At 36.3% G+C, this 19748-nt stretch overlaps 2 protein-coding genes across 10 annotated transcripts in view; one reads left to right on the forward strand and one right to left on the reverse strand.

The window, feature by feature from the left end:
• LOC129719633 (pickpocket protein 11-like) overlaps positions 1-19748 on the reverse strand; it is a 26595-nt gene continuing 6847 nt past the window's right edge. The window contains exons 2-7 of the mRNA XM_055671027.1: positions 1687-1755; positions 1435-1607; positions 816-1377; positions 471-753; positions 342-395; positions 1-281 (exon numbers count right to left, since the gene is read on the reverse strand). Of these exons, the coding sequence (XP_055527002.1) occupies positions 1-281; positions 342-395; positions 471-753; positions 816-1377; positions 1435-1541 (1287 nt within the window). The 5' untranslated portion in view covers positions 1542-1607; positions 1687-1755. The remainder of the gene's footprint in view (positions 282-341; positions 396-470; positions 754-815; positions 1378-1434; positions 1608-1686; positions 1756-19748) is intronic.
• The window catches only part of LOC129723137 (putative mediator of RNA polymerase II transcription subunit 26), an 18351-nt gene continuing 10191 nt past the window's right edge, over positions 11589-19748 (forward strand). For 7 of the 9 annotated variants that reach the window (XM_055677132.1, XM_055677136.1, XM_055677134.1 and 4 more), the window contains exon 1: positions 11589-12160. In XM_055677132.1, the coding sequence (XP_055533107.1) occupies positions 11717-12160 (444 nt within the window). In that variant the 5' untranslated portion in view covers positions 11589-11716. Of the gene's footprint in view, positions 12161-13538; positions 13742-19748 lie in introns of those variants that run through there. The other 2 variants (XM_055677140.1, XM_055677141.1) reach the window with 2 other exon arrangements.

Below are 19748 nucleotides of genomic sequence, written 5' to 3' on the forward strand. Positions count from 1 at the left end.
CTAGCGTAAAGTACCGTTAAATTTGTTCAAAGTGTTACGTTTGTCGATCTGTGATACAAATTTCAACAAGAACGAGCTTGCCTTAGAAGCTGTGTACGAACCAAGGGCATCCACAAGTCCATAGATGATTCTTCTACTGTATCGTACCTTGGGCGTTTCCATGTTCCATTTGATAAGTGGATCATTAAACCATTCGAACAGTACGTAACTTTGCAAAGTATAACTGATTGTATTGCAATCCTTCAAACAACCACAGTTTGATAATGATTGACGAATTGTAACTATAAGAGATTTCACAAAATGCTACTGTTGTTATGTAAATTTAAACATACTGTACTCACCCAGTTTTTGAACTATACAGCTTAATTGCTTGATGCGACAAACTGGTGTTTCGACTGAAATAAAACAGTTTTGTTGTAGGTATGTCTTTATATAATTGGTTATAGATGTCTGTTAGCTGCGATACTAACCATCCAGATTGTAGAAAAACGGTACACATCCACAAAACTTCAGGAAAAACCTCAACCGGCAATCCAGTAGGCATATACTGTGCGAGTAGTATTGTGGAAACATTAACAGATTTGATTCGTATGAATAACGACAGCGACGCTGTGACACGTACAAGAGCTCAATCGTGGAATCGCCCGTTATAATCACCGGTTTGAAGGTTATTGTTAGAAATGCCGACGTCGAGGCAGACACCATTAAACGTTTCAATATTGATGGTACCTCATAAGGACCATGATAAAAGATCTGCAATTAATCAAAACCTATGTGGATTTTTATTATTTTTATTTGTAACATTCTCTACTTACATTGCCATTCGCGGTTAAGTTTTCTAAAGAAGCCATAATGTCCCTTTCCATCATGGTTACCTGTACCAACTCATCACGTGAGTCGTCAGAATTGAGAGGTTCGGTTGACAGAAATCGAGTTATAGCCGAATTAAACGTATAACAAATACCTAGTTCCGTAACTACGCGTTTAAACTCAGCTTCTTTACCGTTATCAAGCGTAACTTTTGTGTCTACAAAATTAGTAATTTGATTTTGAGTCTCTTTTAGATCTAAGTAACTGTATTCGTCGAACTCCATCAACGTTTGAAGTCGAAAAATATTTGCCTCCGCAAGTAACCCAAGAAAATTTTTAAACTTTTCTGGATTTTCGGGCTTCAACTGTTTGACCATATTGTCTCGAGCCGTGATATTTAAACGGTCATGGAAGCAAACCGTCATACTCGGGAATGTTGTATTCCATTCATGGTAATTTCGATCTAGCGTAATCACCGTTGGATTCGTAAGATACCTGTACCAGAAAACAGTCAGTAGTGATAAAGAGCAGAACACGACTGAACCGATAGTGACTGCCCACAGAATTCTGTAATGATTATGATTATGAATACGGATAATGCACTACACAAGGAACTGGTCTGACTTCTCTGCCAATTGGCTTTTCGGATTGATTAAATGGAACACCCCATGGAGGCTGCTTTCGTTTAAAACATGACGGAGGAATTTTGAAATTGGAAACTGGTATACCATTGTGAGGTTTGCACGCGACGGCTTTGGAAATGATACTATAGTTGATTTGCACTGAAACAGTTGGACCTGAAAAACGAAGGAAGATAATTAATATTTTATTGTCTTTGTGCTTTGTATGCATTCTACAGTGCTGATTATTAATTACTTTTCTAGTAGATAGCGCGGTGAATTATTTGTGGATCGATTTCTTTCGCTTTAGTTCCTGCTATCCATGCTGCATTCAATAAAAATATTTATTAGACAATCAATCAGATGAATACCAAATCTGTTCACTTAACATTTTCATTACACTTAGATTTAGGAATCACAGATAGTTTAATTATAAATTTGATAAGTTTCGATAATCGTACCAAAGCTTTTGCTTATAAACGTAAAATGAACGCGTGTATGTTAGACAAAACGACTTGCCACTGTTAGCTTCAATTTAGACTACTGGGTTTTCAATGATCACCTAATGAAATCCACTAAGATCGCTTTTTACGCAGTTTTTTACGCGGATTCCGCAATTTACGCGTTTTTTAAGCGGATTCCGGAATTTACGCGTTTTTTTTTACGCGGATTTTGGAATTACGCGGTATTTTTTTTGCGCGGATCTCGGTTTCCGTTCACTCGGAATGCAGAATTAACGCTGTTTTTTTTACGCGGATTCCGGAATTTACGCGGTTTTTGTACCGCAAATTCCGGAATTTACGCGTTTTTTTTACGCGGTTTTGTTTTGCGCGGCACGTATCCCCCGCGTAAAAAGCGACTTAAGTTACCATTTTTGCCTTTCTCCTAGAAAGGTATAGCAATCACTTGCAAAACCGAAAGTATAAAAGTGCTCCAATGGGCCGAATGGCATATATCAATCGACTCAGCTCGACGAGCTGAGCATTTTCTGTATGTATGTGTGTGTGTATGTGTGTGTGTATGTGTATGTGCAGATTTTTATTCTCACTCACTTTTCTCAGAGATGGCTGGACCGATTTTCATGAAATTAATTGCAAATGAAAGTTCTAGTTGCCCCATAAGACCCTATTAAATTTCATTATAATCGGATTTTTAGTTTAGAGGTTGTGTATCAAAATGTAAAAATCATGAAACATCATTATCTCGAAAACTACACAACCGATTTGAACAAAATTGGTTTCGAATGAACGGGCTACCTGAAAAACCTTAACTTTTGTATTTCATAAAGATTGGACATAAGTTCAAAAGTTATGAAAAGAAACGTGTTCTGAAGACTGTTCAATCTCACTCATGTTTCTCAGAGATGGCTGGACCGATCTTCATAAAATCAGTGTCAAATGGAAGGTCTAGTTGCCCCATAAGACCCTATTGATTTGTTTTGCAATCGGACTGTTACTTTGCCTGTTATGTTTAAAAATGTGAAATTCAGCTATGAAAAGGAACATATTCCGAAGACTACTTAAACTCGGCCATTTTTGGCTGTTTTTTCTGCCAAAAATGGCCGATTTCCGTCTAACATGAGTATCTCCGGAACTAGAATGATACACAGCAGCTGAAATCGACCACAGGCCCAATTTTGGATTCTAGGTTGGCGACCTCCGGTTCCTGGGAAACAGCCGAAAATGATCGAATAACACCAAATATGTGTGTTTCTCCAACCAGAAACCAGAAGTTGCCATCCTGCAACTCATGATGGTGTCTGAGGTCAATTTTTAGCTCCTTGCAACATTCTGGCTCCGGAGATACTCATGTTGGGTGGTATTTGGTCACTTTGGGCTGTTTTTCAGAAACCGAAAGTCGTGATTTTGGACTTTAAAATTGCCTGTGAAATCAATTTCTATCATCTGGGAGTTATTCTGGTTCCGAAAACATTCATATTGAATGCTATTTGGTCATTTCCGGATGTTTACCAGACATCGGAAGCCACCATCTTGTAATTCACGATTGTGTCTATGATCAATTTTTAGCTTCTGTGCATCTTTCTGGTACCGCAGATACTCATATTTAATTGGAATCGTCCATTTCAGGCTGTTTTTCAGAAACTGGAAGTTGCAATCTTACAATTCAAAATGGAAGTTGCCATTTTGGATTACATGATGGCATTTGGCGACAATTTCTGGATTGAACGTCATACTGGTTGAAGAAACACTCATATTGGGTGGTATTTGGTCATTTTCAGCTGTTTTTCAGAAAAAAAAATGTTGCATGAGGTCGATTATGGAACATATTTGTTACCACTAAAACATTCACCTGCCAAATATGGTTCCATTTAGTTGATTATTTCGCGAGATGTGCAGAAATTTGTGCACCACTATGGACAGATTTGTATTTTCTTGATTGGTTATTGAGCTGTGCGAAATTTGTGTTTCATTTGTATGGGACCCCTCACTTATAGAAGAGGGAGAGGTGTCAAACTATTATGCACATATTTGTTACTTCTAAAAACATTTACCTGCCAATTTTGGTTTCATTTAGTTGGTTAACTCTCGAGATGTGCAGCAATTTGTGTTGCATTTGTATGCAACCACTAAAAATAAATCGTTTCAAAAATGAAAAGTGAATCCAATCAACATCGGTTTTTTTCAGATCATTTTTAAACCAGGTTTCTTAGATAAACCTGTTTTGGACAAATCGAAGAAGACTCTCTTGAGGAAAACTAGTTCGTCTTACAAAACTTTTTCATGTCCAGCGTTTTTTGCTTCTTCTGAAGAATGTTGTTGAGCAATTGACGTAGGAATGAATATTTTCGTTTTGTTTCATACAAAATACTCACGAAATGTACAAGGTACGCGGCTACAAAATTTTTTGGAAAGTTGTTATAGTACTGGAAAATATCACCTCTAGATGGTCGATATATCTTAAAATTTTTTTTTCAATGACTTGCAACATTACCAAAATATCCAGAAAGTTTTAAAATAGCTAAGCCGTTCATTATGTTTTAGGGTAACTTAGGTTGAATTAATTGTCCCTGAGAATATTTCCAATGATGTGTTTTGATTTTTCAAGCAACAAGTTACGATTAAGACAATTTTCAAAACCTAAATTAATCCACCTAGCGGTCAGACCCAGCCTTTCTCATTCAATTTTTTATTTGGAAAAATAGATTTACATGAACGCTTCAATCCAATAAATGTATATCCACTCTTTAGGTTCTAAAATATTGATGTTGTAATCTTTACATATAAAAATGCAGTCAAGTCTGTCTGTCTGTCTGATCCATATAGGCCCGGAAACTACCGAACCGATCGACGTGAAAATTTGTATGTAGGGGTTTTTGGTGCCGATAAAGGTTCCTATGATAGTTTGAGACCCCTCCCTCTTCTGGAAGGGAGGGGTACCATACAAATGAAACATAAATTTCTGCACAACTCAAGAACAAACCAAGCAAATGAATCCGAATTCGGCATGTGGATGTTTTAGGGGTAACTAATATGTCCATAATAGTTGGATAAAACACAAATTTGTGCACATCTCGAGAACTAATCAACCGAATGGAACAAAATTTGGCAGGTAAATATTTTTAGTGGTAACAAATATGTAAATAATGGTTTGAAAACCCGACTCCCTCTTCTATAAGGGAGGGATTCCATGAAAATGAAACACAAATTTCGCACAGCTCAAGAACCAATCAAGAAAATACAACCAAATTTGGTATGTGAATGTTTTTAGAGGTAACAAATATGTCCATAATGGTTTGACGCCCCTCCCTCTTCTGGAAGTACATGTTCCTTCACAAATTTTTGCACATCTCGCGAACTAATCAACTAAATGGAACCATATTGGCAAGTGAATGTTTTTAGTGGTAACAAATATGTACCATAATCGACCTCAGACAACATTTTGGATTGTAAGATGGCAACTTCCGGTTTCTGGAAAACAGCCGAAAATGGCCGATTTCCACCCAATATAATAATATCCGGATCTAGAATAATACACAGGAGCTAAAATCGACCACAGATAGCATTTCAAATTCTAAGATGGCGACTTCCGGTTTCTGAAAACAGCAGAAAATGACCAAATACCACCCAATATGAGTTTTTCTTTAACCAGTATGCTTTTCAAAATCCAGAAATTGTCTCCAAATGCCATTATCAAATCCAAAATGGCGACTTCCGGTGTCGGAAAAACAGCGGCAAATGACCAAATACCACCCAATATGGGTATTTCTGGAACCGTAATGATGCACTGGAGCCACAAATCGACTTCAGACAACATTTTGAATTGTAAGATGGCAACTTCCGGTTTCTGGAAAACAGCCTGAAATGGACGATTCCCATTAAATATTAGTATTTCTGGAACCAGAAAGATGCACAGAAGCTAAAAATTGATCACAGACACAATCTTGAATTTTAAGATGGTGACTTCCGGTGTCTGGCAAACAGCTGGAAATGACCAAATACCATTCAATATGAATGTTCGGAACCAGAATTACGCCCAGATGACAGAAATTGATTTCACAGGCAATTTTAAAGTCCAAAATCACGACTTTCTGCTTCTGAAAAACAGTCCAAAGTGACCAAATATCACCCAATATGAGTTTTTCTTTAACCAGTATCCTAAATACCATTTTGAAATCCAAGATGACGACTACCGGTTTGTGAAAAACAGCCTAAAATGAACAAATACTATCCAATATGAGTATCTCTGGAACCAGAATGATGCAAGGAGCTAACAATTGACCTCAGGCACCATTTTGAATTGCTAAATGGCAACTTATAGGCAACAGTCGGAAATGATCGAATAATACTTAATACGGATATTTCCGTAAACGTGATGATGCGTAGAAACCAAACATTGACCCTGGACATTATTTTGAATTTGAAGACGACTACTTTTAGTTTCTGGAAAACAACCAAAAATACCTCCCAATATGGGTATTTCCCAGGGGGGATTTACCGCTGTCAAATTTCATATATGTGTGCGTTATCGCAGATCAACTCTGGTCCATGAAGTTTGTTGGTCCATGACATTTGATTAATTACCAATGTGACGATAAAACATCACCAATTTTCGTTAAAAACTTGTTGCTGTCCCAAAATTTCACTACGGAACGCATTATTAATAAAAGTTTTCCGCGAGTTCTCGAGTTTTGTTAAAAGAGAACGTTCCATTTTACATCGATCAAAACGACAAAAACCAAAACATACAGACGCCTTGTTGCCAAATGTGTTGGTCGCGGTTTCACGATATTTGACAGATAGATTCCCCCTGGTATTTCCGGTGTCAGATTGATGCCAGAAAGTCTGCTGATAATGACAGAATACCACCCAATATGAATATATTCAGAATTAAGGCGATTTACAGAAGCCAAAAGACGAGGATGTTGTCATTTCGATAAAACCAATCATTTCAAACGATTTTTATTTGACTTTGATCATATCCTATGGCCGATTCGTCGTGCATTTGCAGACTTCAAACAAACCGCAAGGAATCAATGAACTTGGAACGTTCAAATAATACGACACCACATTTAAATTATGTTGAGGCCACATATATCGATCAAAGCAGGTATAGTTTTAAATAGTCTTTGAATTTCTCTTCTTTCCATAACTTTTGAGCCACATATCAAATTGTTATGAAGTTTGTTATTTGTAAGTTTGAGAGATGACTCGTTCGTATGACACTAGTTATGTTCAAATAAGTCATGTAATCTTTGAGATAATAGACTTTGGTTGTTTTATCAACAATTTAATACATAACGGTTGCTTAAGTTCGATTATAATCAAATGAAATGGGAACGTGTAGGACAGCCAAACTTTTAAACCACGTGTTCAATCATAATTTATCAGTTAACCCTTAACTAGCCCGCTTATCTGATAATAATAATCAAATCGGTTGTGTAGTTTCTGAGATAATGAAGTTTCGTGATTTTCACAAGTCGGCACATTACAAATAAAGTTACAGTTCGATTACAGTAAAATTCAATAGGGTCTTCTGAGGCAGCTAGACCATTCATTTGACACTAATTTTGTGGAAATCGGGTCGGCCATCTCTGAGAAAAGCGAGTTAGTCCAAGTAGTCTTCGGAATATGTTCCTTCGCATAGCTGGATTTCACATTTTTAAACATAACAGGCAAAGTAATAGTCCGACTGCAAAACAAATCAATAGGGTCTTATGGGGCAATTAGACCTTCCATTTGACACTGATTTTATGAAAATCGGTACAGCCATCTCTGAGAAACATGAGTGAGATCAAACAGTCTTCAGAACACGTTTCTTTTCTTGAACCACAAGTTCAATCTTTATGAAATTCAAAACTTAAGGGTTTTCTAGGTAGCCCGTTCTTTTGAGACCAATTTTGTTCAAATCGGTTGTGCAGTTTCTGAGATATTGATGTTTCATGATTTTCACATTTTTAAACATAACCTCTAAATTAAAAATCCAATTACAATGAAATTCAATAGGGTCTTATGGGGCAACTAGACCTTTCATTTGCAATTAATTTCATGAAAATCGGTAAAGCCATCTCTGAGAATAGTGAGTGAGAATAAAAATCTGCACATACACACACACACTCAAACACACACTCACACACACACACACACACACACACACACACACACACACACATACAGAAAATGCCCAGCTCGTCGAGCTGAGTCGAGTGATATATGCCATTCGGCCCATTGGAGCACTTTTATACTTCCGGTTTTGCAAGTGATTGCTATACCTTTCTAGGAGAAAGGCAAAAACCTAATTTAATCCACCTAGCGGTCAGACCCAGCCTTTCTCATTCAAATTTATTATTTGTAAAAATAGATTTACATGGACGCTTCAATCCAATAAAAGTATATTCACTCTTTGGGTTCTAAAATATTGATGTTGTAATTGAAGTATAAAATATGAAATTTGACGTAATGTTAGTGCTTAAGAAATAGCGAAATAAAAGAAATGACTTTTAATTTCGAACAATTTCATCACGAGCGATACCGGGAACGTTCAAATAGTACGAAATCACATTTAAATTATGTTGAGGCCACGTATATTGATCAAAGCAGGTATAGTTTTAAATAGTCTTTGAATAATCTGTTCGTTCCATAACTTTTAAACCACATATCAAGTTGTTATGAAGTTAGTTATTTGTAAGTTTAAGAGATAACTCGTTCGTATGACGCTAGTTATGTTTAATAAGTCGTGTAATCTTTGAGATAATAGACTCGTTGTGTTAACAATTTAATACATAACGGTTGCTTAAGTTCGATTATAATCGAATGAAATGGGAACGTATAGAGCAGCCGAATTATGAAACCACTTGTTCAATCATAATTCATCAGTTAACCCTTAACTAGGCCGTTTAACTGATATCAATATTGTTCACATCGGTTGTGTAGTTTCTAAGATAATGAAGCTTCGTGATTTTCACCTCTCGATACGTTACAGACGTTATTTTACTTTTCATAGCTGGATTTCACATTTTTAAACATAACAGGCAAAGTCCGATTGCAGAAAAAATCAATAGGGTCTTATGGGGCAACTAGACCTTCCATTTGACACCGATTTTATGAAAATCGGTCCAGCCATCTCTGAGAAACATGAGTGAGATTAAATAGTCTCGAAAACACGTTTCTTTCCATAACTTTTGAACCACATGTCCAATCTTAATGAAATTCAAAAGTTAAGGGTTTATTAGGTAGCCCATTCGTTTGAAATTAATTTTGTTCAAATCAGTTGCGTAGTTTCTGAGATATTGATGTTTCGTGATTTTTACATTTTGATACATAACCTCTAAACTAAAAATCCGATTACAATAAAATTCAATAGGGTCTTATGGGGCAAATAGACCTTTCATTTGCAATTAATTTCATTGAAATCGGTCCAGCCATCTCTGAGAAAATCGAGTGAGATTTGGAGAGCGTTACACACACACATACACACACATACAGAAAATGCTCAGCTCGTCGAACTGAGTCGAGTGATATACGATATTTGGCCCTTTGGAGCACTTTTATACCTTTAGTTTTTTCATTGATTGCTATATCTTTCTAGGAGAAAGGCAAAACGTTTTCTGATTATACATTTTTCACTGTAAATTTACTGTATAGTAAGGATGGGCGATACTGACAAAAGTATCGATACTTTGGTATCGCGATACTTCAATGAACTTCGATACCAGGTATCGGAGTATCGTTTGTAGGAATATCGATTATCGATGCTTCGATAGTATCGGTATCAGACCTGCATTTTTTTTTTAAAAAGCGTCGTTTAGAAAGTATCGATACCGGTACTCATTTCTCGCGGTGAGTATCGATGCCAAAATACTTGATGCCGCGACCCCTAGTATCGATACCGCTGGTATCGATGCTAGTATCGCCCATCCCTACTGTATATAAAGCATTAAAAATGTGTACAATTCATTTTACCTGCATTAAAAATATGTATAATTGTGAAACGTTCTAGTAAATTTGCTTGATTTTTTTTATGGATTTTATGGGTTATTAACAATAGCTTTAGAACTATTGAACATTGCATTAACTATTTAAAACTAGTCAACTTGTCGTTATTATAACTTTTCCCTTTTAATCTTTGCATCGGCATCAGAGCGAACTAAATTTTTTTTCTCTATTTTCAATTGCATTATAGCTCTCTAATCTTAGGACATAGAACATTCATGTCTTCAGCAGAGTTGTCCAAGTGATTGAGTACTATAGAATGATGATATGTTTGTTGAGGAATTTTGTCTCTTCGTGGCGCTAGTGTATATGTATTTGATAACAGCATACGATACTGAAATAGGTAAAATGCTTTCTATTACAAAATAGTCACGGGTACACTAGCGCTACGTAGTGAAGAAATTCCAAAGCAGACAGATCTTCATCTGAAAGTTCTCAATCACTTGACCAACTTTGCTGAAGACATGATTGTTTTACATCCTAACATCCTCGACTTACAGTTCATCTAACATGCCCAGACTTGACAAGTACCACTTTTGCTCTTAACGTAATGGTGATTATGTTAATTACCAAAAACTGTTTTGGCTTTAACTTTGGTTTAGATTATCAGATCTCGGTTTTTCTTGCATATTCTAGTACATTTTTGCGTTCTGCATCAATATATGCAAAAAAAAAAACAAAAAGTGTAAAAATGGCACATGTACAACTTTTGCTCTCAACGGCTCAAATAATGACAACCAGAAAACTTTAAGAGCAAAAGTGGTACATGTCCAGTACGAGCATGAAGGGTGCATTATAGCTCTCTAATCTCAGGATATAGAACATTCATGTCTTCAGCAGAGCTGTCCAAGTGATTGAGTACTATAGAATGATGATCTGTTTGTTAAGGAATTCTGCCTCTTCGTGGCGTTAGTGTATATGTATTTGAGAACAGCATACGAGTTGATACTGAAATAGGTAAAATGCTTTCTATTACAAAAAAATCACGGGTACACTAGCGCTACGTAGTGAAGAAATTCCAAAGCAGACAGATCTTCATCTGAAAGTACTCAATCACTTGACCAACTTTGCTGATGAAATGATTGTTTTATGTGTTAAGATCCTCGACTTACAATTCATCTAACATGCACAGACTGGACATGTACCACTTTTGCTCTCAACCAAATGGTGATTATGTTAATTACCAAAAGTTTTGTTGGCTATAACTTTGGATTAGGTTATCAGATCTCGATTTTTCTTGGATATTTTAGTACATTATTGCGTTCTGCATCAGTTTATGCAAAAAAACCCAAAAAGTGTAAAAATGGCACATGTACCATTTTTGCTATCAACGGCTCAGATATTGGCCATGGTTCACCTAAAAATATAGTAAAGCATTTCGTACGCACTAGAAATTGCAATGAAATCTTAAACCTTTTTACGCGCATATCACTAAATTAGTTCCACTACATGCAATAATTTTGATTTGGTTATACCAAATTTAAACTGATTGTAACCCATATTGTGTACGAAAAGTCATAAACTTATTTTTGACGTGAAAACATGCATTTTATTTGTTCGGAAAATAGATTCGATTCAAGGAACTTGCGGTTAATCTTTTACAACTTCGTGCCAATTTTTTACCGTGTAAAAATGCTGTCAGTTGTTTATTTTCACAGCATTGCACGTACGCGTGAAAAGATAAAACGTCAAACTGATTTTGGAAGCAATAAAAGTAAACAAAGTAAATGCTCAACGGTTAACGTGTTATAGTTTTATCACTTTTTGTGCAGTTTTTGTATAGTTTAGAGCAATAATTTGAGCATTTGCGACATTCCTCAATTACCAGTGCTTCAAATGGCAGAGGATAACTATGAGTTCACCATTGCGAAATTTCTTAAGGAACAAAAACGTTTACTCGCTCTGGAGCGAGAGCGTTTCGAAGCGGAAAAATTCGAAATTTTAGAACCGAGGGAGAAAAGCTCCCCGAAAGTGGAGTTGATTCGTTCCAGTGAAGAAAGTGCTAAAGAGTCGAAAGACCTACTAAATAATCAACTAACCCGTGGTGAATTTATTTCTGAAAATAATTCAGTTTATATTTCGGGTGATGAATGTCTATCGCCCAGTGGAAACTCAGAATCAAAACAGTGTCCGATTGAACAATTGTTAGACGGGCACTCCAATGTGCTTGAAACTTGTGTAAGTCCCGCCGGCGCTGACGGTCACCGTCGTTTGTTAAGAAGACCGCTGGATGCCCGCGCAGAGTGCGGGAAGGATGATTCCACTTTGGAGCGGCAACAGGTGAGCAGTTGCATTCCTTTTCTATTTCTGTGTTTTGTTTATGTTCTGTGCGCCGACGCGGATTCCAATAGACGAAGGTGCTAAACAACGTTTCATTACTGAGGATACCCGAGTTAAAAGTATAGTACAATAATCTGATGTAAACTGAATTATTCCCCATTCATTCAATTTTATTAAAATGAGCTTTTTTTTTTTTTTTTTTTAAGGGGGGATTTGTTAGTAGCTTAAGTATTTATGATAAATATTAGTAAATAATGAGTATGTGTGTCCAATCACAAATGGTGACTTCTCAACACTGTTAGAAATTTGTAATTTTAATTGTTAGGATTTGTTTGCTTTCGCAATTAGGACTTATCATTCGTAGGGATTTAAACCTACTTGTCAGAAAAGGGGAAGTAAACTTACAACTAACTTAATTGCTAACTTATTGGCTATAAAGAGAGCTTATCGTAGCAATTGAGGATTGCAACGATTTTTGTCGAAAATTGTTAATAATTTTATTTGACATAGCTTCTAATGGTTCAACACCAGTAAGTCTATGTATTTCGAGTGTACCAAACCAAGAAGGACGCTTCAAAATCATTTTCAGAATTTTATTCTGAATCCTTTGAAGCGTTTTCTTCCTTGTTGAACAGCAACTTGACCAGATCGGTACAGCATAAAGCATTGCTGGTCTAAAAATTTGTTTGTAAATCAAAAGTTTGTTCTTTAAACAAAGTTTAGAATTCCTGTTAATGAGAGGATATAAACATCTCGTATATTTGATGCACTTGGCTTGTATACTCTCAATGTGCTCTTTGAAAATAAGTTTTTTATCATAAATTAGTCCCAAGTACTTAACCTTGTCGGACCAACTTAAAATAACCCCATTCATCTTGACAACGTGATTATTGTTTGGCTTGAGGAAAGAAGCCCTAGGCTTATGCGGAAAAATTATCATTTGAGTTTTAGAAGCATTGGGAGAGATTTTCCACTTTTGCAAGTAGGAAGAAAAAATATCTAAACTTTTCTGCAATCGACTGCATATGACACGAAGACTTTTTCCTTTTACGGAAATGCTTGTGTCATCGCAGAACAATGACTTTGTGCATCCTGGAGGCAAATCAGGAAGATCTGAAGTGAATATGTTGTACAGGACTGGACCCAAGACTGAACCTTGAGGCACACCTGCTCTGACAGGAAATCTATCAGATTTTGAATTCTGATAGTTAAAATGAGCTTTGATATTACTAACGCAGGGTTGCCTAATGAAATTAAAAAAATTGACACTATAAGAAATATTTTTTTATCGGGGTACCAGCGATAAGCGTTTTCCTCTGTTCTCCTTAACCTCCGGAATACTTCGTATCGAAGCATCTTCCTTTGGTTACTTCCGTTTCGGCTGTACTATTATTCGGTCCTTTCTGAGACAACTTCACCGTCACCTGCTGAAGGTTCAGTTCAGTGTCGCGGTAACCTTTCGAAGGAACAGTTCGGTAACGCTTAAACTGGCGATGGGCCTGTTGTCAACCGCAGAAACCACTATGATATTTGACAGTGCTTGAACTTTAGGACCGCCACCGGCATCAATAGTTGCTTACTGTAAGTGATTTCGTTTGTAGGATGAATTTCAAATGAAATGTTTTTTAAAGTTTAAATTCAATGACCTTCTCTTTACTCGTGTTGGTTGGGTTGTGTGTTGTGCATTTAATTATTGTGTTTGTCTGTCGGAACGTTCGATGGATTGACATTGTAACCTGCGGTGCGCGGTTTGGTATAATCGGAATTTGTTCCAGGCCCCCTTTGCGTGAGACGGAAGCTAGAGTGTTTTTGTGCTTTTACGTTTATGATGAAGTATTGCTAGTGAGTTTTTCTTTACTGCCGCTTTCAGTATAACAGCCCCCGTTATCCAGAGCACTTTCTAGAATACGGAGCTGTTGGGCTAACAGCGGAGATTCAGGCGGAAATAACGATTAATGCGATGGATTAGTGAAAGCAATGTCATTATCGCGTGATTAACTTGATCAGACATTTCCGAAAGTAGTTGTTGTAATCATAAATCATATCATCACGAAATATTTTTTTTGTAATATTAAAAACTTTTATTGTATTGAGTAAGTTTTTTATGACATGTTCTTATAAGAAGCCCCATAGTTTCATGATCCATAAGGACGATATCTTCGCGCTGTTTCCTGTAAAAATATGACCTTCTGTTCAGACATAGTTGATTATTACATGACTCGTGCAAATATGGTTTCTGACCAATGCATACACATTTGAAAACGAACTTTCACTCGGACGAGCGCAACAAACATATTTCAATACGCCGCTAGATTTAGTTTTGATACAGCGTTTGTGGTAGGTATGATTATTTTTTTTTATTTTCAAATCGATTTTCAGTCAACAACAACAGTCAATAAAGCCAAAGTGCTAGCCGGTATCTACACGTATAGAACGATGCACGCAGTATACTCCAATCGTGCTTCCTTCAGTTAGAAAATGTCGTGCTTTTTGTGCAGGATGGTTTTCCACATGAGCTAACGATCAATTAATATTAATAGTTACTTATTTGCCGGACCATATTTGTTGATTAGTTGAACGGCATGAAAAATACACCGATATTTCAATTTTTTGTCTAACCTAATTAAAACCTGAAACAGCTGGATTACTTCCAAATTTCGCAAAATTATAACTTTCATTATTGATTACGAAAAAAACAAATCCAGTAGGTCAAACCGCACAAGAATCCAATTTGCTGCAGTCGTCCTTGAAGCCTTCAAATTACATGACTCAGCTTACACGTGTAGTGAATTCAGTCTTTTATCAAACCCATTTTGGGAGCAACAATTTGCGGGATTGCTGGGTATGCCGTTTTGGGAACACATTGACTGCTAGTTTTACTCCTAGCTTTCAGTACATACTGAATGCTGGGTGTTTTTCGCCAACCTTGAACGTCATAGGTTTACATCCGTTCCGGTTAAAGAAAGTAGTGCAAATGTTGTGGCCGAAAGCTGCTAGTAGCTGTAGCCCATTGCTTTCTAGATGTAACGTAGCATGGTGGGTAAACATTTTCGGTATCCGTAAAGGTGTAAAATCAGACATATTTAAAATGTAAATTGATTCGTCTTCCATGTTACTGCCGTGCGCGATAGCGTGAAAAGGCTATGCAAGCATTTTCATTTCAGTTTTATCGAGCAATCGTGCGAAGTAAACATTATCGTACTATGTTATGCAATTTTGGGTCATATTTTTCATCCTTTGTGTGCGTGTGTTCAAGATTTTCGTAAAACAATAGCTCTCCCCAATCGACATTCATTATTTTATCTTTCAATTTTGGAAACAGATGTTATAACCAAACATCTCCCAGATATTCTCGAGGTATGATGCTGGCCTAACAAGCCAGTCGTCGTAGGTTCGAGTCTCGGCTCGGCTCGTAGCGCTAGCCCCGCAATTGCCCTGTACACTAAACAGTTAGCTGCGGAGTCTGTGTATAACTAAAACAGAAGGTCAAGTTTTGAATAGGAATGTAGCACCAAGGCTTTGCTTTGTTATAACCAAATTTCAAAATCTCCCCCGACAACTATATTTCTATAACAACTTCTTGGTTTGAATACAATCATTAAATTTCGACAAAGAGATGGACTAACAAATCAAATCATATTCAATAGAAAAGAATTTTGAAGTGTTCGTTATTTATTCCTCCTGACGGCACATTTTGATTTGTTGCAATTGCAGGTTGATTCAAAATTGTTGAATAAATATATCCTACTTCGGAAAACTGAGTGTTACTGATAGCTGTTTCAAAAGTTCTGTTATTTTCCATTATTTTTCGTCTTTCTTAGGAACAACAGTTTGCAAAGGGATTGAAATAGCAACTTGGACGCTTAGAATAAATCAAACTCAAATCTAAATTGGATGTTCTGTTTTAGCTTTATCTAGTTTTTGGGAAGACTAAAGAAATATTTTGAACATACCGGTGAAACAAGCATTTTTTAGAAGTCATTAAAAGGTTTTGAAGAATTACAATAAATTTCATTCTAAGACTAACGTAAAAATTTGGAAAGAAAAAAAAATTGTTACTTCGGATATTACAGTTTTTGTACGCCCATTAATTTATACTTATGTGAAACACTTCCAATACAATTTAATCATTTGACGTAAGTTGGAGTTTCGAAGCGAAAACTAGGTATGTACTACGGGGATTGTAAGATGAATGAAAATGCCTATGTAATGAAGTGCCGTCTCAGGGAATAGTACCGACCTGCGGATGCAACCACCAGTAAATGCCTCACCAACATTTCTCGGGTCTCACAAAATGAAATAAATAAGATATTTATGTCGAAAGTGTTCCCAATATAGCGAGAGACATCGTGGAATGAGGCCTCACCCAGAAAAAAAAGAAAAAAATGGTGCTAATCAGAGCAAGATGGAAAATCCGGTTTATTATCAGCAGGACTTGATCGGTGCGGTGGTCTGATTTGTGGTTCACCCCCTTGAAGGAAGTTCACTGCTGAGGGTGTATACGACAAAATGCGACCGAAGTGTACATCGATAATGCATATTAGAAGACCAGTGGGCGTTTTGTTTCTGAGTGAGAATACTAATTGCGTCTGACGCAGACGACGACCCGTTTCCTTATTTTTGAAGAGGAAACCAAGTCAGTGGGTGCACTGCTAATGCATGTATGTAGGTTACCGAATTTTATGGGAGTCATTTTTCGACGGGTTTCTCAATTGTTCATCGAGGATTCAGGTTACAAAACGAAGAATCCTGCAGTCGGCATTTGAACTAGTATTGCAAATACATGTTGTCGTATGTACTAGCGGCTGTGTGTGCTGACAAAAATTAACGGCAGATATCTTCGAACTTTCGCGGACTTTATTATCGTTTTCGTATCATAGAAAGTTTTGAATTTGCTAGCAAATTCGTTAGAAAATGATAAGAAAAATTGAAAAAATCAGACTTACTAAAGCAACATTCGGGTTCTACGTTCAAAGAACTTTTGAATCTTGATCGATTTCAATCTATCAAACTAGGCTTTTTTGCGATGTCGAGGAAATATTGTCAAATCGAGCTTATTATTATTGTTGAATATTGCTAATAATAAAACAACACTGAACCATTTAGTTTATTTACTAGTAAAGTATACTTTTTTGACTAACGGGTTTCGAAGCTTCTTGAAAAGGTACTTGGTAGCTTCGAAATCAACCTATGCTGACTTCAAACCTGTGCTAAAAATTCCGGCCATCACAACTTTTTTCTGCTCGACACATTGGCTCACTCGGTCTGCACACTTTCACGAAATAAAATCTTGTTAACAAAACTCTTAAATACACTGCAGTGTGTAAAACATATAAGATCGGCGATAAATGGTGAAATGTAGATAAATCTGCAAAATCGTTTGAAGTTTTTCTATTTGCTCGCTTTGCCCAAAATTAAGTCATCATGAATATATACACTTTGTCAATTCTAACTGCTCACTATGATTCTTTGATCATTCGAAAAAATATTACAAGGTCTACAGCCTTAGGGGTTGAATTCAGGATTTTTTTATATTTCAACATTGTTAGATGGTGTTCTTTCATTTTTGACTTTACAAATAATATACGTATATTCGATGTCTTCGTTCGCTGCTCATAATTAACCCTTTAGTGCCCAGCACCGCCTTTAGACAGTCTCCAGTTAAACCTCTAAAAAGCTTCAATCAATACTTTAAAAATGTTTATAAAAATTCTTAATGATTTTTTCGAAGTTAGTCTAAAAATTAATTTGGGCACTAGAGGGTTTAAAAATCGGCTTATATGCCATTTTTACCAAAATCTAGAAAACAGTTTCTCGTGATGGTAAATACCCTGAACAAGGAAAGCCGATTGTCAAAAAGTGCATTTGGGAAGGCAGCAAATGTGAAACAATTTTGGCTAATAACCAAAATAACTGAGAAGTTGGCTAATATCCAACATGTTTCATCCTGTGGTATGTACACAAACCAGTATGCTACTACTGTACTTTGTTACGTCTAACTTTCGAGAGTGTGTTGTAGCCTGGTAGTTACCAGGTAGTAAATTTTGCTTTTTACGAAGAATATTTGAACAACAATTTATTTGTTGTGCCGCAAAACCCAATGATCAATGATTGATGCTATGTCGAAATCAGCCGATCGAATCCTTCTTAACTGATCCCTGGTAAAAAAGTTGCAGAATTTTGTTGGTCCACGAAAATCTTTCCTATAAGTAAAATCGAAGGATTCTCTAGAGAAGACTATCAATTTCAGGGCGTTGAGTTTCGGTCACGGTCTTAGCCTTGTTGTCGGTTTGCATATCCATATCACATGTCCGAAGTTTGAACAAAATCCATTCACGCGATGTTAAGTGCGATCGATTGTGATGTTTAGCTGTACACTTACTTCGTTATATTCGGAACTCAAAAGAGTTTTTTTTTTGCGATTCCATACAAATTTGGAACGCATCCCCAACAGTGCGACATAATATGTTATAATAGTCATTATTAAAAAAAAAAACAATTAGCAAGTCCAAATTTAATTCAAAATCAATATTCAGCTAACCACGTGCACGCTTATTACACATATATCGCAAAAATGTACCAAACATTGCCTTTCCACCTCGCATCTTCATCGCTAACACGTGATCGGTCGTTTCATCAATCATTCAACTGTTCCCGTGAAAGAGATAGCCTCATTTTTATGCATTAAAGCGTGCGACTCACGTTCATTTCCAATCTGGCTTCTGAAACAGAAGCATTAGCAGCAGTACTTAATTATCTTCCGAGAGATGATGCATATGAAGCACATACAACTATACAACTTTTTCAAGTTCCCTCATTCTCGCTTCTGCGTTTACGATGTTATGAACAGTGATAGGTTAGGTATAGACCAAATAGACACGAGCTTGAAGAAATGTTCTTTTTTTTTGTGGTGGTAATAGCTCGAGCACTGACACACTGTCTTCTACAGGACAAATATGATTGAAAATTGAAATTTTCTTCATATTTGCAGAAATCGAAGATTTCTCCTAATGCATCAAGAACACAATTAATTATTTTTCCTCATGAACCAAGAGTTTCGTGTCTCAAACCCACCAATAATCATGTTGTTAAGATGAACGGTGCAATCTTAAATTGGTCTAACCAAGTTAAATATTTAGGGCTAATTATGATAAAAATCTTTCCTTCAAGGAGCACATTGAGAATATCCAAATAAGGTGCAATAAATATATAAAATTTTTGTATCCTCTTATCAACAGAAATTCTAGACTTTGTCTCAAGAACAAACTGTTAATTTACAAACAAATATTTAGACCAGCAATGTTATATGCAGTCCCCATCTGGACAAGTTGTTGTACAACCAGAAAGAAGATGCTTCAAAGGATTCAGAACAAACTTCTGAAAATAATATTGAAGCGTCCTCGCTGGTTTAGCACAAATGAACTACACAGGCTTACTGATGTGGAAACATTAGAAAATATGTCAAACCAAATTATCGATAAGTTTCGACAAAATTCGATGAAATCCTCAATTACAACGATTAGCTCACTCTATAGTCAGTAAGATAGGTGGAAGATTAGATTAAGGTTTAATTTTAAGTTCCTTTTTT

The sequence above is a fragment of the Wyeomyia smithii genome, chromosome 2 (genome assembly GCF_029784165.1).
Source record: "Wyeomyia smithii strain HCP4-BCI-WySm-NY-G18 chromosome 2, ASM2978416v1, whole genome shotgun sequence".
NCBI classification, from domain to species: domain Eukaryota; kingdom Metazoa; phylum Arthropoda; class Insecta; order Diptera; family Culicidae; genus Wyeomyia; species Wyeomyia smithii.